Source organism: Temnothorax curvispinosus, unplaced genomic scaffold, assembly GCF_003070985.1.
Source record: "Temnothorax curvispinosus isolate PA1 unplaced genomic scaffold, ASM307098v1 QBEX01014555.1, whole genome shotgun sequence".
NCBI lineage: Eukaryota > Metazoa > Arthropoda > Insecta > Hymenoptera > Formicidae > Temnothorax > Temnothorax curvispinosus.
This window is the reverse complement of record NW_020224335.1, coordinates 151,743-179,016: the sequence shown is the minus strand read 5'-3', so window position 1 is coordinate 179,016 and position 27,274 is coordinate 151,743. Positions and strand designations below refer to the sequence as shown.

Here is a 27,274-nt window from a genome sequence, read left to right as displayed (position 1 = left end):
ATTTCCGTGAATTTCTCATTCCATCGTTTTGGACTAATCCGAAGGCCATACAGTGCTCTTTTCAATTTACAAACCTTCTTTTCTCGCGTTTCATCCGTAACCATTACCCCCTTAGGAATTTCCATGAATATCTCTTCATCAATTGTCCCGTTTAGGAATGCGGTTTTAACATCAAGCTGACATACATCGAGATCAAGATAATTTATAACAGCCAATACTGTCCTGACCAAAACTAATCTCGAAACAGGGGCATAAGTTTCCTTCAAATCGTAGATGTTTCTGTCCTTAAAACCCCTTATTACCAATCGTGCTTTGAATTTTGTATTACCGTTCGACTCCGTTTTCCGTTTGAATATCCATCTTAAATCGATTATATTAGGTTGTTTGCCAGACCCGTTATTCTGTGGGCGATCTACTAATTCCCATACTTTGTTCTTACTCATAGAATTGAGTTCATCTTTGATGGCTGCGTTCCAGTTTTCTTTATCTTCGGACATCATCGCATCTTCAATCGTTACCGGATCTTCGTTTAATTTTGCAAAGGAAGTGTGCAATAATTTATCTACATTTTCGTTTTCGATTGCCTCAAATTCCTCTTCAATTGTTGGAAATTCAATTAACTCGTTTTCTGTTGTTGTCAGAGTCATACCTGCAAAGCTTGTGTCCCGCACCTTTCGGCTTCGAGTGTTATACGGATTTTCATAGGGGTTTGGTTTAAGTTTAGTGTTTTTATTAATTTCATCATTCACCTCTAAAGGTCGTTTTCTTGGTCTTCCTCTACTTCTTTTTATCTCTCCCTCCGTTTTTGACTGTTCTTCGCTGTCACTTTTAGCTTTTTCTTCAAACTTTTCTTCAAAGGTTAACTCTTCGTTCGCCAGGGATGGAACATCTTTCGTGTTTTTCCGAAATTTATCTCCGTATACTAATTTTTCGTTAAACCTCATATCTCTTGATTCGTAAAATCTCTTCGTCTCGGGGTTCCAGAACTGGTAACCCGTTGGTGTGTATCCTACAAGAACACCTCGTATCCCGCGCGCTGAGAATTTTGATTCCGGTTTTCGTGTTACTCTCCAGTAGGCTAGACATCCAAATTGTTTTATTTGATTCAAATCAACTTTGTATTCTGATGTGAATTTAGTAATGGGTGTCTCGTAATTGATAGATTTACTGGGAGTTCTATTATAAACATAGATTGCAGCACCAGTAGCTAGATCCCACATATTCGATGGCAATTTTGAATCTAGCATAAGAGCTCGAATCTTTTTCTGTATCGTTTGATTAAAGCGTTCCGAAGCGCCATTATGTTGCAGTGTGTCCGGACAAATTGACTGCCGTTCAATGCCTTCTCGCGATAGCACTTCGTCGGTATATCCACCGGTAAATTCTGTGCCTTTGTCTGATCGCAAATAACACACCTTTTCATTTCTGCCTAACAGATTTCTAGAACTTCTCAAGAATTCCTCAAGACAATGACCCGTCATATCTTTACTTTTCATCGGATAAGCCATAGTCATTCGTGAGTAATCATCCATGAAAATTGCAATGTATTGATAACCTGAAGGGTATGTTGCCGGGGAAATTTTTCCCATCAAATCAGAGTGAATGATCTGCAGCGGTCATTTTGCTCATCCTCGTTCGTTTTTAAAAGGCAATCGCCAAACTTAACCTTTTGGAGTTCTTCATTTTCAGTCCAGATTGTTTGAAGTTTTTTTAAGTAATTAAGGGATACGTACATGCCACAACATTGCTTTATTAGATTTAATAAAATTATTATAAGAATCCGTAAACGGTGAATCACAATCCAACAAATCAACCGAGGGCAATTCGTCAATATTAACAATTTTTCTATCCAAAATCGTTGTATCAAAATTTGAAGTTATTCGTTTAAGATAATCTTTTTAAATTATTGATTTCTCTGAGGTTTTCTCGGTAGTCTTAACAGTCGTTTCAACGGTTGTTTGATCAATCATTTTAACAGCATCGTCTTTTTCTTCCTGAGTTTCCTGACTGTTTATTTTTTTTATTTTCCCTGTTTGTTCATATTCGAGTCGTTCTTCAGTTAGTTTCTCACTTTCACCCTGAACTTCCGTTCTCGACTCACAAGTCTTCCCGATATCATGCATTTGTTCTTTTACTGATCTTTCCTCAGCATTTGTAGCTAAGTTTACTGTGGGCGAAAGCTCGTGAAATCGTTGCCCATCGTTCAAATCCTGTTTTTTGTTGATTTCGAATTCAATTATCCAATAAGGACTATCGTATATGCCCGAAATAAATGTTTCATTTGTTTCGGGGTCATAAATATCAATTCGTTTATTGTCCAAGTGTATGTTTCACCCGGCCTCCGCAAAGCGTCGTAAAGATAACAAATTTTCTGATAGTGATTTAGAGTAAATGACATTATTCAATACAAAGGCTCTTTTATTTTTCGTGTTAGTAAGTAAATACAAGTGTCCCTGACCTTCTGTAAGTAAATTTGCCTTTTCGTCTTTATTTGCACATTTAATTATACTAATCCCTACATCGCTAAAGTTTTTAAGAAAGTCTTTTGAGAAAGTCAAATGTTCAGTGGCTCCCGAGTCCGCCACGAAGGTGGTAGACTGAATATTTTCTGTACAGTCGTTAGGTTCTTCTACAATCGTCTCTCTCCCGGTTGTAAGTGAAAATAAAACATTATACATACCTTTCTCCATGTTTTCTTTGTCATTTGCCTGGGATGCAAAATTCGCCTTCGGGACCGTGTTCGCTCTAGTTTGGGATTGTTGACGCTGGTTACCGCCGTTGGGATTAGTTTTATTCCATTTTTTTAAGCTCTTGTTCCCGTTCGTACGCTCTCTGTTGTTTCTATTAAATGTTCCTCGCTGTTTGTTGTAATTTCTGAACTGGTTTCTTTGGCTCTGAGGCTTGAAAGATTGTTTATTATTGGAATGTAATCTTTGATCATATCTTCCATTTTCATCACGTCGTTTTCCTCCGCGTCCTTGACCTGACTTGTTAAGCCTTTGCCAGCAATCTGCCGCTTTGTGAGTGCCAAATTTGTTGCATTCATAGCATTTTTTAAGACCTCGCCCTTTTCTCGGGCAGTCCTTTTGAAGATGACCATAGTCATCGCAATCGTAGCATCGTTCGTTCACCCATCGTTTCGAACGTGCTGCCGAGAAAGCAGATACAGTCTTCTTTGAAGTAGTTGCATTTGCTCGATTAGCTTCGGTTTCAACTATAAATGATTTAAGTCCGTTGTAGGTTAGTCCTTTACCCGTTTGATTTTTTAACATAAAGTGTTTGGACAAGTGTTACATCGAGTGTTTGGACTTCTGGGAAAACAGGCAATATTGCATTATAAAAGGCGTCTCGTTTTTCCTCGTCAGAGAGCGGAGTTGAATCCGGAATATTTTCATAACTTCGTATCAACTTTTCGAACCGATCCCAGAATTTCATCGCAGACTCGTTTTCTTTGTATTCCATAGAATGCAATTGCCGTCTTATGCTAACACTGGTTAAATTTGTCTCGCATCGTTTAAACTCTTTCAACACGTTAAGAATTTGTTTAAGATCTTGAATACTTAGAATCTCAGAGTGATATGTCTGATCAATTCGATTAATTAGAATATCTCTAACACTGTGTAAATGTTTTTCTTTAATTTGATTGTTTGTTCCTTTTGGGGGAGCTATTTTCTCGTCTATAACGTAAAGTAAATCGTTGGTTCGCAATTCTGACTTGAAAAATTCATAAAAGTGTTCAAACTTTACTTGGGGACCTAGCTTGTAATCTCTTTTCGTGCTATTGTTTTTATTAACAACCTCGATTCGAATAGCTTCTTTTATTTGATCAGCCATATTCGAATTGTTAGCTTGCGTGGTTTGTTCCTTTTCCTGAGCAAAATTTTTCGGAATGTTTGTGTCTAAGTTTAGTTTGTTTAGTTCTTCACGGAAAATGTTTCTAATCATATCTTCTGAAACTACTGAATTTCGAAATTCGGGTGTTGAAGAGTTTACCGCTGGCATATTGACAATTGACGTTATTCGCGGCTTTGATTGATCGATTCTTTTAACTGCTTTCTCACTAGTCGTTTCCACCTATTTAGCTTTCAATAATTTTCCAAACTCAGTTTTAGCTTCTTGTTGCATCTGGATTGTTCGATTTAGCATGTCCTGTAGGGCTATATATTTTTGTGTTAGTTTACTGGAATCCTCTTTTCCTGCGAGATTAGACACAAAGAAGAATTAGCAGATTTGTTCAAGTTTGATTTATTGTTACTTTTACACTATTCGTTTAGTTATTATTATATTATTATTCGAATCAACTGTTTGTTACAGTTTCGTTGATTTTCTGTTCGTTGTTCTTTGTAAAGATTAGATATTCTTAATACCCTGTGATTCGTTATCCATCGAGATTAAACAAGGCATGTTCCGAACAATCTCGCTAATTTTACCTGAGTTCTGACCGTGTTCGTGAATCTCATCTGAGGCTTGAGCTTCGAAGTTTTCCATAATAGCCGCAGTATAATAGTCACTTGACCTTTTGGTTTTTGTGAACCGTCGCCGTCCTCTCGGTTTTGCTCGCTATCTGCCATATTATCTTCCGCCACTACGAAAGTATCGTTTTCCTCTGTAAAAACACGATTATTTACCTTTCGTTCAAATGTCGCAGTCGCAACACGTCGTAATGCCTCTTTATAGTTCCTGTTCTGACAGATCGGAGACTATGCTTCTAAATTTCGATGCCGCACAGCAAGCACCGAAAATTCGAAACAAATCACACTTTCATGCATGCTACTATCACACACTTCTGTAATGATTCTAGTGACAAGAATCCTCTCCACAGTGAACACAACTGAGACAGAGAATCCAATCACCCGAGAAGCAGGTTTCTGTGTCTAAAGCTGATTCAAATCTTAAAATCAACGCTATTTATTATTACTCGTTGTTTTCTGGATCCCTCGCAAGCTTTCGTTTTCTCTCTCTCTGTTTAACAAGTGACTGGTTCATTTACGACGGTTTTCAAAACAAAAATTAAAATAATCAAATAATTAACATTTATTGATTTATATTGATTACGTTCTTGTAAACTATTGTACCAGATCGTTTTTCGTCTAATCGTTTTGTTATTTTAGTACTGCCGTAAATAAAATAATCCATTTGATTTACTATTCAATTGAATGCTCGTTCGTTTCCTTCTTATTCCTTAATGATTCCGTTCGTTTAATGATCGCAACGCTGTCCCACACACAGACGCAAAACAAAAAAAAAACACCGGCATGCAGAAGCCCGTACCGCGCTGTATCAACACTAAAACCCACCCGACGACACCGAACTCTCTCGAATTCCATGAGTCCACTACAGCATCGATAATAAAACAAAACGCACACACTTTCGTCTTACGATATCACTCGTCTAAGTTACATATATCTATTTTGTTCTGAATATATGCTTGATTTATTGTCTTTCATCGGTCTCTGCATACCAATGTGCCTACCATATTTTTACTTTCGTACAATTAACCTTTTACACAATTGTATTTTCCTTATTTTTTTTTCTTAAATAATTACGCGTTTATTGATTATATCAAGCAATAGCCTTTATGTTATACTTTACCCATCCGTTGAGACAATTTCTATTTCTGAATCGCAGTTTTCCTCGGTTTCAGCGGTCTCGTGGCCTTCTAGAATTTTCTTAAGCCTCGCTTTCCTTTCCCCTTTCTTTGCCTACTTATATCGCTCGCAAAGAAAAAGGCAATTAGTTAGCGCAGCGGAAGCGTGCTAGGCCCGTAACCTATTGGAAATTTCGGTTGGGTGAGGAAAACAAGAGAACAAAATCTTCTTTCTTCCAAAGTATATTTAACACATCGTTCTCTCTGAGATCACAAACGTACTGACTACATAAAACACTAGAGCGCGCTCGTGGCGACAAACTTAAACAGGGCGAGAGAGATAGGTTGCACCAGAGAGAAACCTGAGAGCGGCCACCGGGATCATTCCGTTCCAGCGGACGTATACTGACGCGCCGCCTGAGAAAGTGGACGTCAACTACGTCGTTACGCTCGGTAACGGTACACACATGGTTCGTGTCCGTGCTATGGTTTGTGTCCAAACTACTCAGATGGAGGGGATATGCCAGTCGGCTGACTCGGCACTCGGCAAGCTTCGAGCGGGGAGAGAAGGGCAGACATACGATCTGCTGTCTCTTTCTCGCTTGAGCTGTGACGTAGCTGCTTAGCACACGCTGGCTATGCCACGATGCCATGCATTTCGGGTATCGCTCCTCACGTCTTGCCGAGTCTCGAGTTGGCAAATCGACGATGCGCTATACGTTACATTTACGTTTATATTTACAAATTTCAATTTTTATATTTATAAATAAATAAATAAATAAATATTATATATATATATATATATATATATATATATATATATATATTTGAAATTTATATAAATATAAAGATTGCAAATATAATTAATTAAAAAATTATTTATAAACATAAAAACTAAAATTCGTAAATGTAATGTATAGAAATCCCCGTTCTGGCCAATATGCTCTTATATAAAAAAAAGTCTTACTTTAAAAACCTTTACTTTAGCATAATAGTATTTAAATTTAATATTTAAATGCATAACAATAATTACATATTAACTATATCGAAAAAAAAGTAGTTTATAATGTTCTTTTTACTCTTATTAAATTTATATTAGCTATTAATGTTTATAAGCGGCCACGAGCAACAACAGAGAGATATTTGATTAAAATAAAAACAATTTTTTAAATAAACAATACACATAGTTAACGTTTCGACTGTACTTAGTCTTCTTCGGAAAGGATTACTACGATAGAAGAAGATAAATATAAAAAAACATGATAATTAATGTTCAAGTTTACATACTAAAACATTAAATATTAATCAACTAAAACATTAAACAATCACCTAATATAATATAAACAAAGTAAACAATAATCTAATTAAATCACAAATATAAAAACGCCGGAATAATCGAATAAAACCATAACAATAAAAGATAAATTTATATTTATATTGAGAAGTGGTAAAATCTCTTCCGTCAGGAAAAGAATGTAAAAAATTATTTATTAACGGAGGTATTCTGATTTAAAAGATCTTTAAAATATATATTTTTCAGGAACTTTTTATAGGGAAACGAAGAAATTCTGAATAAGAAAGTGAATAACGTTAAACTTTGCATGTTTTCTTCACCTTATTTTAAAAATTTATTTTTATTTTTTAAGTAACAAAAATGCTCTTCTTTTTTGTTATATCCTGGTTACCATAAATGACAGACGGTGTAAATAATTCTAGCTGTTCTAGGTATCTAAAACGCAAAAAGCTAAAATTTTCTTAATCAGAAGAAGTATATGTGGCTATCGTCTGAACTAGAACTAAACCAATATTTCCATTCTAGGTTCTAGGCGGCCTTTTTATCAAAAATATTATTAATCAATATTAAATAAACCATTTACGATCTGAGCTTAGATTTTATAGTAGCTTAATATTTTTTATATACTAAATATTTACATATTTTTCCAACTTTAATCAACTACGCGTCGACTAACTTGTCAGACTTACAACACAGCTCCTATTGGATTAATAAAATCTCCCTCACACCCCTCTAATTAAATCAATTTAAATAATAGTAAAAAATTTTTATTACTCCAACAGGAGCTGTGTTGTAAGTCTGACAAGTTAGTCGGCGCGCAATTTATTAGATTGAAAAAAATATACGTGTAATACACAAAAAATATTATTAGGCTATTAAGATCCAAACTCGGATCGTACACGGCTTATTTAATATTGATTGATTGTATAACGGTCATAAAACGGTCTTATTTCTCTTATATTATTAAAAATATTATAATTTTTTTCAAAATTTTGTTAAAAAAAAAATTATTTTATTAAATATTTTATTAAAAGAAAAAAACTAATAAACGTATAATATATGTTTATTCTAGTTCAGACAATAGCCACACTTATTCTGAATAAGAAAATTTTTGGTTTTTGGGTTTCTGATACCTATGGAACAGCTAGAATCATTTACTCTGTCTGTCATTTACACCTTCTAGTGATCAGGATATAACATAGAAAAGAAAAGCATTTTTCTTACTTAAAAAATAAAAATATATTCTTAAAATAAGGTTAAAAAACATGCAAAGTTTAACGTTATTCGCTTTCTTTGTTTCCCTATAAAAAATTCTTATGTATGAAAAATACTTATTTTTAAGACCTTTCAAACCAGAATACGCCCTTAATTTATTATTTGTTATTAATATATTGTTATTAATTATATACATATAAGTATTAAAAAGCATATGGTATAAAATAATTTCAATATTCAAATTATTGTAATAATAATAAAGAAATCAATTATCTACATTTTCTTCTGTGTGTGTATGTGTGATGTTATTAAATATATTAAATATATTAAAAACGTTTGATTATTAAAATCTTGCATTCAAAATAACGCTTATAACAGATAAACAAAATGTTGTCTGTATTTGACATTACACTCGTGAAAATTAAGCGTGTAAAAAATCTGCAAAAAAAATGTAAACGTGCAAAGAAACTATATTGTCAATAACATCACACATACACACACAGAAGAAAATGTAAATAATTGATTTCTTTATTATTACAATAATTTGAATACTGAAATTATTTTGTACCATATGCTTTCTCACACTTATATGTATGCGATTAATAATAAAACATGTTAATGACAAATAATAAATTACCAGAGCGTATTCTGGTTTGAAAGATTTTAAGGATGTTCTCCGGAAAATCGATTTTCTCTAGATTTTCTTGAAACTGTGAATATACATTAATTTATAGGTGTGTTTTATGTGTAGTATAAATTTTAGTACTTCTTGCGGTATTAAAAATCGAGCTTCTGAGCTACTGAGCTTCAAAGTTTTAACTTTTAACACGGAATTCCTATTCCGAGGTATTGTGAAACAGACATTTTAATAAATTGTGAAAAAAGTTTTTCTAAATGTTTTTGAAAGACTAGTATATGATGCTTTATATAAAAATAGAAATTAATAATATGCGATAAGTTTCAATACCTTTGCGGTACTCGTTTGCGAGAAATACTTGTAAAGTACGCGATTTGAAATTAACTTCTTATTTTTTAGTTGTTATATGTAATATTTAGTAAATTAACTTTAGTAAAATAAATTTTTCTTTTTAAGCATGAATATAAGTTGAGTATGACTGGAGCCGGAGAAGGTCTTTAAAAATAGGTATTTTTCAAAAATTTTTTATAGGGGAACGAAGAAAGCGAATAACGTTAAACTTTGCATGTTCTTTTAATCTTACTTTAAAAATCTATTTTTATTTTTTAAGTAAGAAAAATATTCTTCTTTTTTGTTACTTTTATGTTATATCTTGATCACTAAAAGACATAAGTATGAAAAACGAAGTAAATGATTTTAGCTGTTTTAGGTATCAGAAACGTAAAAACCAAAAATTTTCTTATTCAAAATAAGTGATATGGCTATCGTCTGAACTAGAATAAACATTTTCTTTTAATAAAATACTAATAAAATTTTAAAAAAAGTTATATTTTTAATAAAAAAAGCCGCTCAGAATGGAAATATTAATTTAGTTCTAGTTCAGACGATAGCCACACTTCTCCTGCAGAATAAGAAAATTTTAGCTTTTTGCGTTTCAGATACCTAAAACAGCTAGAATTATTTACATCGTCTGTCATTTATAGTGACCAGGATATAACAGAAAAAAGAGCATTTTAGCATTTTTGTTACTTAAAAAATAAAAATAAATTTTTTAAATAAAGTGAAGAAAACATGCAAAGTTTAACGTTATTCACTTTCTTCGTTTCCCTATAAAACATTCATGAAAAATATATATTTTAAAGATCTTTTAAATTAGAATATCTCTGTTAATAATTCTTTACATTCTCTTCCTGACGTGTGTGTGAAGCTATCGTCTCATTTTGCAGAAACTCACAAATTATTGAGAGTTCTGGCTTCCTTTTCAATAGTTCTAAAGTTCTTGACAGTTTAAACAAATTGTTCTGGCCATTAAAGCCATAAAAACGCGTCAGTACAAACTGAGACGCTATTATAGGTTCACGCAGCGTCTCACTTTGTCCTACACAAGTTCCACCACTGTATCTCGTCAGATTTTGCAAGATCTATAGTTCTATAACAGTTCTATAAAGAGTTCTGCCATATAAAAACAAAAAAATTAATTATAAGGTACTAAAAAAAAAATTACAACGCAACAAGTATACCGAGTTAAGACGCCAGTTGAAATCTCGGAGTTCCGGTTTATGTAAAATATTTTTCGAGTAGTTTTGAGCATATTGAAACATTTTCTAAAGAGTTCCGAGCGTTAGAATCTTTGTGTTATATTAAAAAAAATTAATATTAACCGAAAAATAATCATGACAGAATAAGATGAGACGCTGTGCAAAATCTCGGAGTTTTGGCTTATATAAAATATTTTTCGTATAGTTCTGAGCATACTAAAGCATTTTCTAAAGAGTTTCCGCCACTAGCTACGTTGTATATATATGTTTATTAACTTTAGCAAACACTAGCTACGTTGTATAATTTTTAAATAAATTAATACCGCTCGAAAATCAGGAATTTATCGAAAATAAGCTGAAACGCTGGCCGTATTTTGTTATAATTCTCGTGTAGTTCTGAACGTGTTCTAACGTTGTCCCATTTTATTCTGGCAATAAGCATTATTTATTCATTTTTTAAATAATTTTTATCGCTTGAGAAAGACCCTATTCTCGATAAATTCCTGACTTTTGTGCGTTATTAATTTATTTAAAAATTATACAACATTCCCAATGCCCGGAACTCTTTAGAAATTGTTTTAGTATGTTTAGAACTGTACGAAAAATATTTTATATAAGCCAGAACTCCGAGATTTTTTACAGCGTCTCATCCATATACCCGTAAATGCGTCTTTCTTGGGAGATAAAAATTATTTAAAATATAAATAAATAATGCTTATCGTCAGAACTCTTTAGAAAACGTTAGAACACGTTCAGAACTATACGAGAATTATAATAGAACTGACTGTTACCCATGTGTATTGTTTATTTAAGAAAGTGTTTTTATTTTTATCCAATTATCCTTCTGTTGTTGCTCGTAATCTGGCCGCTTGAACATGCATTAGATAAAATAAATTTAATAAGAGTGCAAGAAACATTATAAACTACCATTTTTTTCTCAATATAGTTAATAATATAATTATTGGTATGCATTTAAATATTAAATTTAAAATTTATTATGCTAAAGTAAAGGTTTTTAATGTAAGACTTTTTTAGATAGAAAAGCATAGAACGGTGATTTTTATACATTACATTTACGAATTTTAGTTTTTATGTTTATAAATATTTATTTAATTAATTATATTTGCAATCTTTATATATTTATAAATTTCAAATGTATATACATATATATATATATATATTTTTTTTTTAATTTATTTAGTTATAAATATAAAAGTTAGTAAATATACACGCAAATGTAACGTATAGCGGGTATAGCGTATCGTCGATTTGTCAACTCGAGACTCGGCACTCGGCGGAACACGAGACGCGATACTCGAAATGCGTGGCATCGTGGACATCGTGGTATAGCCGGCCCGTGCAAAGCGGCAACGTCACAGCTCAAGAGAGACAGCAGATCGTATGTCTGTCCTTCTCTCCCCGCTCGAAGCTTGCCGAGTGCCTAGCGTACACGGACATAGGAGGGGCTTGCGCGACCAGCATATCCTCTCCATCTGAGTAGTTTGGACACGAACCATACCATAGCATGGATACAAACCCATGTATCGTTACCCGAGTCTTCTCTGATCGTTACCGAGCGTAATGCCGTAGTTGACGTCCACTTTTTCAGAGGGCAGATTAGGACAGACGTCCCCCGAAGCCGGATGGCCGCTCTCAGGTTTCTCTCTGGTTTTAGTTAATAATATGCGTAACATATAAACAGAGAGTCAAAGAAATGGTGCTAAGTAAATTAAATATAAACATATGTAAACAATATCAATTCTGTCAAGGTGTGCCGTACGAGGTATTTCTCGGTGATTGCGTTTGAAGAGTCTGCTGTTGATTCGATGTAGCCTGCGTGGAAGCCATCGTTGTAGGAGCAATAACTCGAGCGTACACGGCACCACTTGCGGTTTTTAATCCGGTTGGCGTGGGAATTACTTTAAGCCCGTGTAATGTTTTGATGTTGAGTAGCTGACTCGGCAAGATAATCGGTTGCTGCGTTTGTTGCTGCTGCTGCTGCTGCTGAGAGGCTGGCTGCTTGCCTAATACTACGTTTCCGCCACTGGTGCTCACTGCAACTCCAACGTTTTTGTTACTGCTCGCTAACACAATAGGTTTTCCCGCGAGCTGAGCGGTAACCATCCGGACAGTCTGAGCCTGTTGCGGCTGAGATTGCTGGTGTTGCGTGCTGACTGCTATTATCTTTGATTGACTAGAAGATGCTTGCGCTTGCGGCACTACCTACAAATATTCATGTAACATTGTTAAAAGAAAGAAAAGTTTATTACACTCATTACTTATTCTAATTTAATCAACGAAGATATTATAATTCCTATTCTTGATAATAAAACTTTTGATATTCTAATAGTAATAAATTTCCAAATTGCTTCTTTACGTAAATATTTTTTTGTACATTTTTTGTATTAAAAAAATTGATAGGGATTTGTTCAAAGATTAAAAGTGTAGTTAGAATTTCATAATACTTACTTTTTATGTATGTCTATTTATATTTAAATCTAATAATGCGTTTTGCTCTTTTACAAGTATTTATATTATTATTGGTAAATATTTTCTTTTACACAGACTCTACGTTTACACGGTCCGATTTACGCCGAAGTTATAACATCGATGTTAACTACTGACGTTAAATGCCGTGTAAACGCTTTTTTTCGACGAAGTTATTATGATGTAGTAACGTCAGTAGTTATAACATCGATGTTATAACTTCGGCGTAAATCGGGCCGTATAAACCTAGTCTTAGTCAGCCCCAAATGACTTTTGACCTACCTTGATGTTGACCTTGACCTTCAAGAAGTTCAAGGTCATTGACCTTTCCCGTCGCTCGTTGTTCATTAAAAAATTATTAACAAAGCATTTAAACTATTAAAATATATTATATATCCATAAATTATCACATTAGCTACTATGTGTGTATAGACAATACACATGTAGTCGGGGGAGGAGCTACCGCCTCTCCCCCGCAGGCAAGGGTGGGTGGGGGTGGACCTCGACTCGTTTTGAATTGGAAAGTTGACAATCCAACTTTTCATTCGAAGCGAGGTCCACCCTACCTTACCTCACCCCTGCTTCAGGGCGAAACGAGGTCATTGTACGGTTCGAGTTTTCGACTTTTCACACGAAACGAGGTCTGCCTCCACTCACTCCTGCCTACATATGTACTATCTATACAAATATATCAACAAATTATACACGGTGTCAAAAAACTATGTCGTAGTTTCCAAACTTCTTTTATTAATAAAACTTTTTAATGAACGAGCGACGAGAAAAGTCAACGACCTTGAACTCCTTAAAGGTCAAGGTAAACATCAAAGTAGGTCAAGTCATTTGGGGCTGACTGTGTAAAGGAAAATATTTACCATCAAAAGGTTTCAGTGTAGTCAATAAATATGTAAATAAATCTACTATATGTAAAGTGCGCTTACTTGGTATTGAGCCTGTATGATCTGCTTGCCTTGCCTATTAAGCTGATTAGCATGGCCAGTAGCAGTAGCCAATTTCAATCCTTTCTGCGCTAGCAAACTTTCGACAGAAATAATCTGTCCCCCGCTGCTGTTCGTTAAAACTTTCGCAAGTATCTTTTGTTGCTGTTGCTGCTGTTGATGATGAGGCGATTGTTGTATCTGCACGGCAATCGGTTTTCCTCCGATTTGTGCAATTATGCGTTGCATTCCCGGAGTTTGTTGTATAGGCTGTTGTTGATTAGCCGTAACTCGTTGTTGTTGGAGTTGTTGCTGCTGAGATCAGAATAAAATTTAAATAGAAGCAAATAATAAACGTAACAAAAACAAGGTTTGCTTGCAGAGATACCTTCAGTTGCTGTTGTTGTTGCTGTTGTTGTTGTTGTTGCTGTTGTAATTGTTGCTGTTGCGATTGATTATTCGACGGTGAGGATTGTTTGATAAATATAGTTTGACCCTGAAGACCGTGGCTTGTGAGCAACGATTTAATTTGACTCGAGCTAACTAATTTAATCTGTGATGCCAAGAGAGTTTTGCCTGGTAACACATGTTGCTGTTGTTGCTGCTGCGATTGTTGTTGTTTCATATTAGTAGTTTGTAAAATACTTTTCCCTGCTTGATTTGTTACTACAGCTGACTGCTGCGGTGGCTGATTTTGCGCTTTTGTAGACGGTAATATCGTCGTTAAATTTGTTGTAGCTCCGTTTACCACGTTTGAATTATTACTAGTTGAAACAGATTGTTGTGCAGATTGCAATACAGAATGTCCAGACAGACGAATGGTCTGCAGGCCAGCAGACGTCGATACTTGAATTTGGTGATGTGGAAAATTGTGTTGATTTGATTGCAATAGACTTTGAGCAGCGTTTGTCTTGAGTACAGCGATTGGTTTTCCTCCTACAGTAGATGCCTTTTTCACCATTATTGGAGCGAGTGACGATTTCGTATCTATTGCAATGTTATCTCGTTCTGTGCTCACTACATTTGTAATCGTAGCCGAAGAAGTCACGATCGATGCAACAGAAACGGGAGTTTCAACGGTAGAAATTGCTGATGTTATTGTGTTAACTCCCATTTCTACATTAGCATTAACGGAATGTTCAGTGGGGATAGAATGGTCAGTGACAATTTTTTCTTCAATTTTACGCTGCTCTTTCCTGTGAGAAATGTAATAAATATAGAATAATATTTTAAATATTTTTCTCAAATATATTGTAGTTTTCAAATAAATACAAGATGCTTACTTAGGAATAACAGGTTGCATAGGTATAGTTGTCATTCGCCTTTCTTTCTTGAGAATAACTTCTTTGGTATTCGAAGATTGTTCTTTATTTACATTAGCTGATTTGAGAATTGGTTGCACCACTTTATTTCGCGACGTATTGCCAACGCTTTTCTTATTTTTCGCAATACCTTGTAATTGTTGGTGAACCATTTCTACAAGAGATAAAAAAAATATCTTGACATAATCACATGAGAAAATTATAATTGAAAAACTTCAGAAACATTCGAGTTACATTAAATAATATATAAGATAACAGAGATAAATAAATAGATGATAACGAACCAAATTCAGATTCAGATCGTCCTCGATGAAGATAAAGCCACTCCTTTCGACGAGGATAATATCTAACACAGGGATCTGTCTCGTAATGTAATCTATCCAACGCTCCTGATACTACAGAATGGAGATATCCTTCCTTCTCGTCATTGTCTTGCTCTATGATGTACTGCGAATCTTTCAATAACTGACAAATATCAGCACGAGTTCCTTCACCATTAGGAAGTCGGGCAGTAGCATCTCTAACTAACGCTAAAATTGTTACGAAGTTCGGACGATCCGGTACCAACAACGAATGTCCTCGGGCTTTGGCTTGTCCTGAAGCTTAATATAAATAATATAATTAATCTCACATATCTGTAATAATAAACTAATAATTAAAAAAATTTTTTTAAATATAAAATGTAATAGGTTTCCTATAAAAAAAAGATTAAATACTGGTTTATTTACAATAATGTGTTCATTATAAAAGATGTAAAATATATTTGTTTTATGAATGGCTTATAACACAAAATGATTTAAACTATAAATGTTTCGGTTAATTTAATTGCATATAAATTTCTTATACATCTGTATCATATCATTACATTATATTGTATATGACTGTATTGTATTTTACTGTATTATATTGCATTGTATAGTACTATATTGTATTGTATATTTTACTGTATTGTATTGTACTTTTGTACACAACCAGTATACGGCTTGCGATTGCTTGTCTGTACTCGTATCACATGTATGTGTGTGCTAATATTTGTTATAACATAATTTATAGTAAGAGAAACTCAAAATTCAGTATTCTTTACATTACAAAGCACAAGTCAAACATACCAACATTATGCTGATAAATTCCTTTGACGGGGCCGACTACGGACGCGTAACCATGCATGCGATAAGTAAACGCTTTATGAGGCGCAGCGTAACGCATACGCTCTTGTCTTCGAAATTCTTCGCGTTCTTCTACTGTAGACGGACGGACCTTCCATTCTGTGGGAAATAGCGGTCGAGGTGGTTCCCAGTCTGTTCCAGTGGCACTAGCGTCCACATTAGTAGATTCTAGTGCTGGACTTCCGCTTCTGCCACTTTGCAAAATTCCGCTTGTAACGATCGAATTATTAGTCGTGCTGTTATTACTCGAGGAGATTTGAGACTGCTGCGATTTTGTAGCTGTTACAGCACTAGTTGTCGGAGTGTACGGTGACGTCAATACGTCTCTATAAAAGCATTACTTGTTAAATTCTATAATGAAGCTGTTTAACTCATGACTTGTCGCAAAAAAATAATGAGCAAGAGAATTTAGAGACACCCATATAAGCGAACAAGTGAAGGACTTATTGAACAAGAAAAAATGCACTTATTTGCCGTTAATGCCGTTATAATATAATAATCTATAACATAACAATTAAAAACTAAAGGATCAGTGTTTGCCGCCGATTCTTACTTGTACATGAGAAATTTTGTACACAAGTCCTGCAATCGGGTATCGGAGTCTCTTCCAGCGCCGATCCACGCATATACACCTCGACCCTTATTTTCCAAATAGGGCACAAGTTCCTGATCTCGTTCCTGTCGCTGATCCAAATCTTGAGAATACATCAATTCGCCTGCGAGAAATCCCAGAGCTAACGGTACTAAAGTAGGCCACGAAGGTACCAGAGAATACCTGTGACATCATTCATACAATTCGTCAAGAAACGTTACCTACAATCGCGCGCATTGCGGCATAGAAAATTATTTGATATTACCAGTCGTTCAAAGGCGAAATAGGATTGCCTTGCCATTGCATTATTGCTTCCTTCATTTCTGCTGCGCTCATTCGGTACTCTCCCTTCGAAGTAAAAGCGTCCCGTAGTAGAGAGAAGAAGCATGTGTGGGTCTCTTGCATTAATTCCGCCCCGTTGTTAACATCTATACCTTCATTGGTTGGCATAGTCATTTTCGTCTCAGGTATCGATATAACTCTCTCATCTTCGCACCTGTAACGTCAATTCGCTCCGATTTAAGTTTTTTCTCATTATTGACTTAATTACATTATTGTCTTATACACAATAGGAAACTCACTTAACATCGTCGAGTATATCAATCCCATCGTCAAGTTGGATCGGTAATTGCATCATGTCAATACTGTCTAAATCAAGCTCTTTCTTAGATTCATTTTCCTCTTCTTCCTCGGTTTCAGCCAGCACATCCTCGTTCACGCTCAAACTTAATTCGGTCTTAACTTTGTCATATTCCGTGTCTTCGACTTCCTTTTTTATCTCTGGTATATTGGCCACTGCTGGTTTGCTACTCTTTTGAGTTACTGGGCTGCTGCAAATGAGAAACACGATTGGAACATATATCAAGCGTTATAATCGTATGATATTTATCTAATGTATGCAGTTAATTGTAATTACATTTTCTTTTTAGCTACTTGATGTGCTTCGTATGTCTCAACGGGTTCCGACTTGATAGGCGTTGTTATTCTATTATAATCTACATCCACGACATTAGATTGTCTGTTGTCGTCCGTCGTATGGGAGTAATCGCTGTTGTCACTTTCATGTTTCACGAAATTGGAGTTTGCCAGTTTCGGCGCGGGCGGACACAACGAGTTTTGTTCCAATTTGATTTTCTTTTTAGAAGACGTGATCTTCATAGAGTTGCTAATTGTAAGTTTCTGTTTTTGACCAATTTGCGATCTTTGTGTGAGATCGGCGAGCGCAATTCCTTGAGTGTTCAGCTCCGGATGAAGCTATATATGTATATATAGAATTTAGTTGGTTATTACTTAAATAAGTAATTACGACAAAACGATGAGATACTATACGTACATCACGACGGGCACGTCGTTTTTTATGCGCGATCAACATAGCACGATAGGTCTCCTCCGTTTGTTCGCGTACAAACAACGATCTATTAGAAGCGTACTCCATTCGCTGCAAGGTAGAAAATACAGGTCTAATTGTATCGTCCTCATGATTGAGTTGTAGGCCTTTAACCGACAATCCTTGAAGACTCATGGTAAAACGCCGTTTTTTCTTCTGCTTAGCGCCAGTCGTTTGATAATAAGGATAATTCTCTTCGTTTTCGGACGTCGTATCGGCGGACAGTCTCGTGCTGGTCCTGAGTTCCGCCAGAACTGCGTTTAGCTCCTCCAAATAACGCAACTGAGTCTTTTCTTCAACTATTATTTATTCTCATGTTAGTATTGTCTTCCCGGTCATTATATACTTCTCTGCCAAATGGCTGAAGTAGAGGAGAATATAAACAGCCGAAAGATATCGAATACAAATCAGACACTCACCCATTATTGGTTTTGATTTGCGCCAATGAAGTTTAGACATCGATCGGTTTACTGGTTGATTGAAACCTTGCCTATACGCATTTGATAATAAACTTTCCCGTGATTTTAGTAGCTGATTCGCCAATTCGTATGATCGTTTCCGCTCCTCGAACAACAATCTTCTTTTCTGCGCTTTGCGAACCAAACCGCGTATTCTTTTGATATCAGGACGATAGTGACCGGAGGAAAGATGATTATGAAACGTGTCCAAAGGCATTACACCAAATCTGCAATACATTTTATTCCGAATGTTCCAATTAAATCGACTTCAGAACACGATCTATATTATTCTCATTTTGCAAAAAAAAAGACTAATAATTACTACCTGTTGTTTTCTCTATTAAACAACATTTGTAACGATTTCTCCATTTGTGCCTCTATATTGGAGTCTTTTGGAAAAGTAGGCAAAAGATTGTATAACGTTTCTCGTTGACTTTCGGTAAGCCATTCGTTCCAGAAACGTGGGTAATCTAGCATCTCTTTAAAGATACTAAAGTGTTCACAAAGATCCTGGGGTAATTTTACTTTAATATTGGCAGCGACGCAGGTTTCCCATCTCTAAAAATCAATTTATTGTTAAATCGATTACTATTATCATTACAAATCGTTATCGTTAATTAATTTAATATTTATCTATTAATATAATATTTATCTATTAATTTGTTACTAAAAATTATAATAATAAATTGTAGTAATAGTTATACTTTATAATAAGCTATTAAAAGGAAAGGTACACTTAAAAATTACAAAAATATCAATCTTTTTTATTTTTTAAAGAAATATGAATTGTTTTTTATATGTTTTATTTGTACATTTTGAACTATACAGGGCGTAACAAAAAAATAAGGACAGACTTTGTCTGCTTGTAAGAGGGGGGGGGTTGATATAAGTAATTTGAATATAGAAATACATGTCCGCTGAAGCCTTGTTTCCGTGCTACACAGGGCTGCGGTCAGAATGTCAACCTAGGCAACTCTAAGCTATAGTTTATGTCACGTATACTACAGAGTTACTTAGGTGTGCCTAAGCGTCATTCTTGAACGCATCCCAGCATTAAAGTTGCCTAAGCTTCCTGTGTAGGTAGGTAAAGTACCTTTTCGATAAAAGATAGCGAACAATTTTATTTGCGAAAGCTGTTCCGAATTAAAAATCAGGCCCGCATACCAAATTTTGAATCAATCCTGACTTAATCATACCTGAATCATACCTGACTTAATGTAGAAAAGCAAAAACATCAAAGTAGGCCGATTGATTCAAAATTTGGTATAGAAGCTCGATTTTTATTTTAAAACAGCTTTCTCAAATAAAATTTTTCGTTACTTTTTCGTTATATCCTACATAGGAATTTGAGGCAACATCTTGAGGAAATGAGGATATACATACATTCCTATGATATTCAAATTACTTGTATCAACTTTCCCTACAAGCACACAAAGTCTGTCTGTATCTTTTTTTTACATCCTGTATAAACTAATTTTTAGGCGTCTAAATAAAAAAAAAAAAAAAAAAAAAAAAAAAAAAAAAAAAAAAAAAAAAAAAGAGAGAGAGATTAAACTTATCCTTGTGTGGATCAAAATAGGTAATACATCCTGTGTAAATGTTAAGCAAAAATTTCGTAATTTTTCATTTTATTAAATTCTATGTTTATGTTTTCAATATTCTTTCCGATCTTATAGCATAAAAGCTAAATAACATACTAAAACTATATAGCTATAAGTATATAAGCAAAACTATACTCTGTTTGACTAAACAAATTTGTTGCTGTAATTATAAATTGTTAATAAAAAATTAAACATTAACTTGAAACAGACAGTAAACAATAAAATATAAACAAAAATAATACTTTACATTTTATTTTTTTAAAAATCTTCCATCATTATTATTCAAATTATTGATATATTCCAATATATTGATGTTGAATTTTTTACTTGTAATCGTAATTTGAAATAAATAAACAAAAACAGGAAATTATTGCAAGGAACGACACTATGATGCCAAATAACACCAAAATTTTCGAAAAGTTTCCATAAAATCACGTTTTCTGACCTTTGTATATCTTTTTATATTGGAAAACATTGAATTTTTTTATAATTCATTTAACCTCTTTAAAAATAAACTATAATTTGTTCGGTTTTTTAAATTTTCGATTTTCCAGTAAATTACGATCAAAAGTTGCTAGCAATTAATTGTAAAAAATTGACTTTATTCAAATCAATTAAAATTCAGGAAATAATTAATTTAGGAAAAAAAAATCAAAGCAAACGGTCAAATCAGATGAGAAAAAGATTAAAAAAGAAAAATGATAAGAATATATTGACTCACAATCAGTGATAAGAGAAAGGAATATAAAAATCAAGTAACTTTGTTTCATGATTTCGCTAACTGCACCTTTCCCTTTAAGCATAAATATGCACTTTTTATTTAGCGGCGTAAGTAGACACAAAGGTTGTTCCATTTTTCTTAACATTCAGCAAGTAAGAACAAAGAACGACATTTGAGTCGATTTGTGTCGCTATATATAAATGAGAAACCAACCCAACTATGAAACAAGATATAAATCTTACCAAAGCATCGGGGTTCTCGATGTTTACCATATATTCCGCATTTTCATTTTCATCTTCGTCCTCCTCCGCAGAACTATGGCTTTCGCTGCTGCTTGTGGCATGATCTTCCGCACTATCTTGCTCACTGTCTGTCGTTGTACTACTGCCACTCATACTACTACTACTACTACTATCAGTTCTAGAATCATGCGTTGAAGCTTCTTCTTCATCTTCCTCGGCTCCACTATCACCACCGGCCGAGCATTCATCTATCTGTATCCAACGAGCAAAATATTAACAGTATGCCAACTGTTTATCAACACATTTGAACAGAACATTATGACAGACTGATACTAACTGCATTTACTATATTAATGCTTAAGTTGTATTAAATTTAAGTGTTCCACCAGAGCTTGTCAATATGAATCTGATAACAGAAACCAAACTAAATCTGTCATTTCGTAAACATTTAAATGGAACGTATTATTCAAATAATTATAAAGTAATAGATTCTGCAAGGTTTCTACAGTCAATCTGCCATCATACCCTGTTATATCTCTGGCATTCTATCAATAAAATTAATATCGGATATTCAGTAAAATCTGTTATTCTTTTTAACAGATTTGTCTATCTGGATAAATATATTGCTTAGGGCCGGTTGTTCCAACTTATTGGTAAGTTAACTAATAGTCAAATATGTCTATCTTTGTCTAATATAAAAGATAAACAAAGAAAATATGATTTAACTATTAGGTATTGGTATTACCAACAAGTTGAAACAACCAGGCTTTATGGTATTGCTATATAATGATGATTTATAAAGATACGTAATACAGCAAAAAGATAAGCTCTCTCGAAGCAAAGTAACTTTTAAACAATATATGTGATTTATAATTCCTTATTTATATACAAAAATTTGCTCTATCATATTATTATATTGTAAATTAATATACATATTAACTAGTATAGTAGTTTAACTAGTAGTATATTGATTAGTATAGGTATTAACTATACTAGTTAATATCAACTGACCATAGATATATAATAATTAGATATTAGCTAGTACAAAATAAACCATTACAAATTATATCAATCGCGATCATAAATTGTATCAAAATTAGATGAGTGCAATTATATTAAAAATATATACAAAAATTTAAATTTGGATAGAACCACATGATACGTTGTGTCAAATATATGTCATATTAATTTCGTAGCAGTAGAATGATAGAAACCAACCTCCATTTCCCCAGTTTTCGATCTCGTGCACTTTTTCAGCGATTTGCGCTGCGTCTATCGGGAAATAAGTGTGTGTTTGTGTGCCTTTGTGTGGTGTCTTCCCACCCAACTACAACATTAACTTAACACACGGAGAAAAAGACGCGAAAAGATCTATCAGATATTTCTCAACGTACATACAAGTACTTGTACATGTATATAGCACAAATAACGGTTATAAAATAAGTATTAAGTAACGTCGCTATCGACTATTCGTCTCCGAACAATTATAACTTTCCAGCCCTCCTTAATCATGGCATTAAACACGATGACAACAATATTACGCACTGAACGATAACCATACTGGAATGAGCACTGTTGTAAAGACCGGAACACAATATAAAGGTACTTTTAGTTTAGGTACTACTACAGGCAATTGAGGCAATGAGGCAATAGGAACAGGGAATAGCAAAAGAATGTAGATTTTCAACCTATCGGAAGCCGTCTATCAAATGGGTGCATCCAGATCCAGAAGCACGACCGCTCAGCGTTGATTGGTTGGTTCTAAAAGTAAGAGCCAATCACGTTCGACTGCTACTGAGCGACTTGGTCTGCTGAACGCGCCCATTGGTTACGCGATGACGCGATACAGGTAGAACGACATATCGCTGCATTTCGTCGATATGTCAGATTTTCTAACCTCAATAGTCGTCAACTGTTTACGATTTTATTAGTGCCATATAACCTAAATTAAGTAATTAAGGAAGCAGTCCAATGGTTGACGCCGTTGACGGCACGTTAAATATTTCAAAGAAAAAAAACTGTAACGATTAATATCTCGCTTCTCGCTTCGCGAGGTAGACCACCGCGTTTATCTGCCAGATTCTTTCATTTCGTGTAAAAACGCGTCTATTGAACATAATTTCATCTATATATTCGCGTTCAGGCCCGTATTCTAAATAAATACCCAGTTTTTTGTGAGACAAAAAATGAGCAAAGAATTGTCATCGATCGATTTAAATGAAGCAAAGCAAAGTTTTGTTGAACTGATGCGTTTGTTAAATAAAACGGATCAACGAAAATTTTTGGCATTTATTATGGAGGAATGGAAACTCGAGCCGTCCATAATTTATAATGATTCAGGTTTGTCAAGACTGGTCAAGACTAAACGCAATACAAAGGTGCAGGCAATAGCTAGTTGAAAAGTGTTATTTCTGATTGCCGATTGCCGCCAGTTACTGGGAGCTTTCCAGCAAGCGACACACAAGTATTGTTTTATCTTTGTTACTCATTACCAAAAAAGAAAGAACGATGCTTGTGTCGACTTTGTGTCACTTGTTGGAAAGCTCCCACTGTCGCCAAAAAAGTTAAAAGTTCGCCAACTCTCTTTCGACAACCGCACGTGACAAGCGCAACGTGGAAATAACATTTTCAATTAGCAGCATTTCAACTTATAATGAAACTGAATCACTGTAATTGATCAGGTACAGGCAATAGAGAATAGAAATCCGACGTGTTGGAAATTCTATTTTTATTGCCTATTTCATATTCTATTGTATTGATAGAGTTTTTGATAAGTTGAAATGTGATTCTTTCTGTTTTTCTGCTTATTTCCTATTGCCTGTACCTTTGTATCATATTTAGGCCTTTAACAAGTATAAAGGCCGAGTACGAGTCTATACTCGTGTGTTATTCTTTGTATGCAAATTTGTTGTATTTCCTTATAAAATAAAATGAATGAAATGGGCATATAAATTATTTTTCTTTATGAATACTATCTCAATTTTCATTCAATTTTCTTGGTATTACAATATAATGAAGATATGTGACCATTTTATAATAAAATGCTACAAATGACAAATCAAACAAATAAATCTAATTTTATTTGATAAAATAATTGCAATTAACACAGTTTATATATTTCAATTTTTTTAAATTAATACATTAACGTTGTTCAGTAAAATAATAACACGTAATACAAATTGATTTTTTCTTATCTAAATAATTTGTTAATAGAAGATGATGCATGTGGCAATAAAAAAATAACGGACGAGTCAGTACTTGTTTTAAATTCTATCGTTTCTGATATTAAACAGAAAATCCCATTTAATGCTATATTGGAATCTGAAAATATTACAACTCCCTTAATAGGAGAGGTATGTCTTGTTATAAGTGAAAGAAATAACTATTCAATTTTCTGATAATGTTAAATATAAATATATTTTTCTAGAATTCAGATTGTGATCCCAACATTACAGTGCATGTAGATGAGTTCCTTTATAGTGATGAAGATATTGACAAGTTTGTAGATAATAATCAATTACAAAGATATTATTGCACTGACTGTAGATCCAGAAGTATACAACCGTTAAGTAAGTATAAAATACTAAAGTGAGTCGATATTTATCTGTTCTTTATTTCTAAAATTTATTACAATTACAACAGAGAGAACTTAAAGATATCTCAGTTTTCTACATATATGTTTCACGGTGTGTTGAAAACTCCACTAGGTATGGAGAATATAAGGTTCAAGTTTATGTCCTCAAAAGAAATGTTTTATGATTGCTTTGTCAACCATGCATGCATACACCGCGTCTTTCACATGTTGATCTGTAGGAAATCGCGACTTCTTACGGTGGATAATCCAGGATCTATGGATTTTAGCCTGTGCTGGTACATCATAAGTCCATAAAAATAGATCATTTCTCACTGTTTTTCTTTAGTGCAAACGAAGAGCGATGTTACCATATTTACTCAACGAAAACAATAAGCAAACCAACTAATTAAAGTTAAAATTTTAATAATCTGAACACAGATATATTATGTGTTGAAACATACCCGAGAAAAGCAGCTACACATCAGCTGACTTAAACAGTATTATAATGAAAAGTGCAGATAAATGTTGACTCTTCCTCATATAATTACTTTTTTCTTTCATTTCTTGTGATTGTATATTGTGTAAGTGTAATATTATATATTTATAATTTTAGTTTATTTATCACACTCCATGTCACAGGACGGATTATTCTTTATATTCAAGGTGCTACTGCCTACTTTGAAAAACAAAACTATACTTGATATAGGATCGAGATTGGGCGCAGTTCTTTACGGGGTAAGGATAATAATTAGAAATATCTTTTATTGCATATATGTATAATTGTTAATATTATTAATAATCTATTACAAAATAAGCAATAAAAAAGTTTTTTACAGCAATAATTCTCTTAACACTTTAATGTTCATGTTTCACAGGCGTATGTATATACGGACGCTAGAAGAATTATCGGTGTTGAAATGAACGAGGAACTCTGTAACCTCCAAAATGAAATTCTGTGTAAATACAAAATGGACGACCGTATATCTATTTTACACAAGAGGATAGAAGAAGTTCCAGAGACGATCAAACAAAGCGACGTTATTGTCATTAATAACGCATTTGAATTTTATTTGCCCAGAGATGTACAGATAGATATATGGAAATTTTTGAAAAATGCTATAAAACCAAAAACGCTGCTCATCACTCGTCCATCAGTCGAAGCGACTTTCAAAACTTTATCAATCGGAATCTCGGTGGAAAAGTGGTTGAAACCTTTTAAAAAACCACAGTCTGATAAATTCTCTTTCTTACCTGACTACGAAGGTAAATTCGCTGAAATTTCGTGTTATGAAGTTTTTTAAGAGAATCATAATTATATATATATATATATATATATATATATATATATCTTCAAAGAAAATGCGGTCTTATTGAGGATATTAGATTAAAATATTTGTTTATATACAAATTTGTGTTATATATTACTGTAAAATAGAGCGAACAAAATATTTAACAAATTATCTCTCCTTTTTATTCAACTTCTGATTTCATTTTTCTCATAATATTATGACGCGACGCGTGACGCGCTCAGGGAAACTTAGGGCTGGTTTATAATAGCCGTAACCGTTGATTTAAGCTGTAATCTTTAAGAAATTGACCAATCACAGTCGAATGTGAGAAGAATAATCGACTGTGATTGGTCAATTTCTTAAAGATTACGGCTTAAATCAACGGTTACGGCTATTATAAACCAGCCCTTAACCTAAAGCTGGATTCAGACAGGACGCGTCAAGCAGCGAGCAGCAACCAATCAGCGAGGCGATATTTTCTACGCCACTGCTGATATCACCTTGCTGATTGGGTCGCTGCTCGCTGCTTGACGTTTGACGCGTCCTATCTGAATCCAGCTTAAGCGTAGCATAACCGTGATCAGACTACGGATTGGGATTGAGATTGGATTGAAATTTGACCAATTAGAACAAAATTCACTAAACTTGAAGTAAAGTTAGTTTTTTTTATTCTTATTAATTAAAGATTTTTATTCTTATTAATTTTCTTATTATGCAGCCTATGCAATTTTGTGTGCGATGGCCTTAGGCTGAGTTTCCATTCAGCGCGTCACGCGTCGCGTTATCCGAATTAACCAATCAAAATATCCAATTGTATAACATTATTTGTAATGTAATAAAATTGGACGTTTTGATTGGACAATGCGACGCGTGACGCGCTTAGTGGAAACTCGGCCTAAGGCTGCGTTTCCACTATACGCGTCGCGCGTCGCGTCGTTTGTCGTTAACCAATCTAAACATCCCGTCACAAGTAATGTAATAAAATGGGATGTTTTGATTGGTTAACGACAGACGACGCGACGCGCGACGCGTATAGTGGGAACGCAGCCTAAGGCTGAGTTTCCACTGAGCGCGTCACGCGTCGCGTCGTCCGAGTTGAACCAATCAAAACATCCCATTTCGATCCCGTCACAAGAATGTAATGAAATGGGATGTTTTGATTGGTTTCGATCCCGTCACAAGAATGTAATGAAATGGGATGTTTTGATTGGTTAACTTGTGACGACGCG

At 34.1% G+C, this 27,274-nt stretch overlaps 2 protein-coding genes across 7 annotated transcripts; one reads left to right on the top strand and one right to left on the bottom strand.

Moving 5' to 3' along the window:
• Positions 1–11,944: 11,944 nt before the first annotated feature.
• Positions 11,945–22,823, bottom strand: LOC112464751 (nuclear factor related to kappa-B-binding protein-like). 2 transcript variants are annotated; one of them, XM_025031914.1, is made up of 15 exons: positions 22,401–22,823; positions 21,183–21,434; positions 18,944–19,176; positions 18,580–18,845; positions 18,107–18,459; positions 17,690–18,027; positions 17,355–17,603; positions 17,039–17,269; positions 16,735–16,956; positions 16,125–16,507; positions 15,300–15,617; positions 14,977–15,169; positions 14,082–14,889; positions 13,697–14,008; positions 11,945–12,494 (listed from the first exon to the last, which is right to left on the bottom strand). In XM_025031914.1, the coding sequence occupies exons 1-15, from the start codon at positions 22,404–22,406 to the stop codon at positions 12,036–12,038; spliced, it is 4,623 nt and encodes a 1,540-aa protein (XP_024887682.1). In that variant the 5' UTR covers positions 22,407–22,823; the 3' UTR covers positions 11,945–12,035. The 2 variants fall into 2 exon arrangements, with proteins under 2 accessions (XP_024887682.1, XP_024887684.1); XM_025031916.1 differs by having other exon boundaries at positions 12,036–12,494; positions 13,697–14,005.
• Positions 22,824–23,056: 233 nt separating this feature from the next.
• Positions 23,057–26,183, top strand: LOC112464753. 5 transcript variants are annotated; one of them, XM_025031919.1, is made up of 5 exons: positions 23,057–23,522; positions 24,531–24,535; positions 24,610–24,751; positions 25,370–25,491; positions 25,632–26,183. In XM_025031919.1, exons 1-5 carry the CDS (start codon positions 23,369–23,371, stop codon positions 26,055–26,057), a joined length of 849 nt encoding a protein of 282 aa, XP_024887687.1. In that variant the 5' UTR covers positions 23,057–23,368; the 3' UTR covers positions 26,058–26,183. The 5 variants fall into 5 exon arrangements, with proteins under 5 accessions (XP_024887687.1, XP_024887686.1, XP_024887685.1 ...); XM_025031918.1 differs by having other exon boundaries at positions 24,399–24,535; XM_025031917.1 differs by having other exon boundaries at positions 24,396–24,535; positions 25,632–26,182.
• Positions 26,184–27,274: the final 1,091 nt, after the last annotated feature.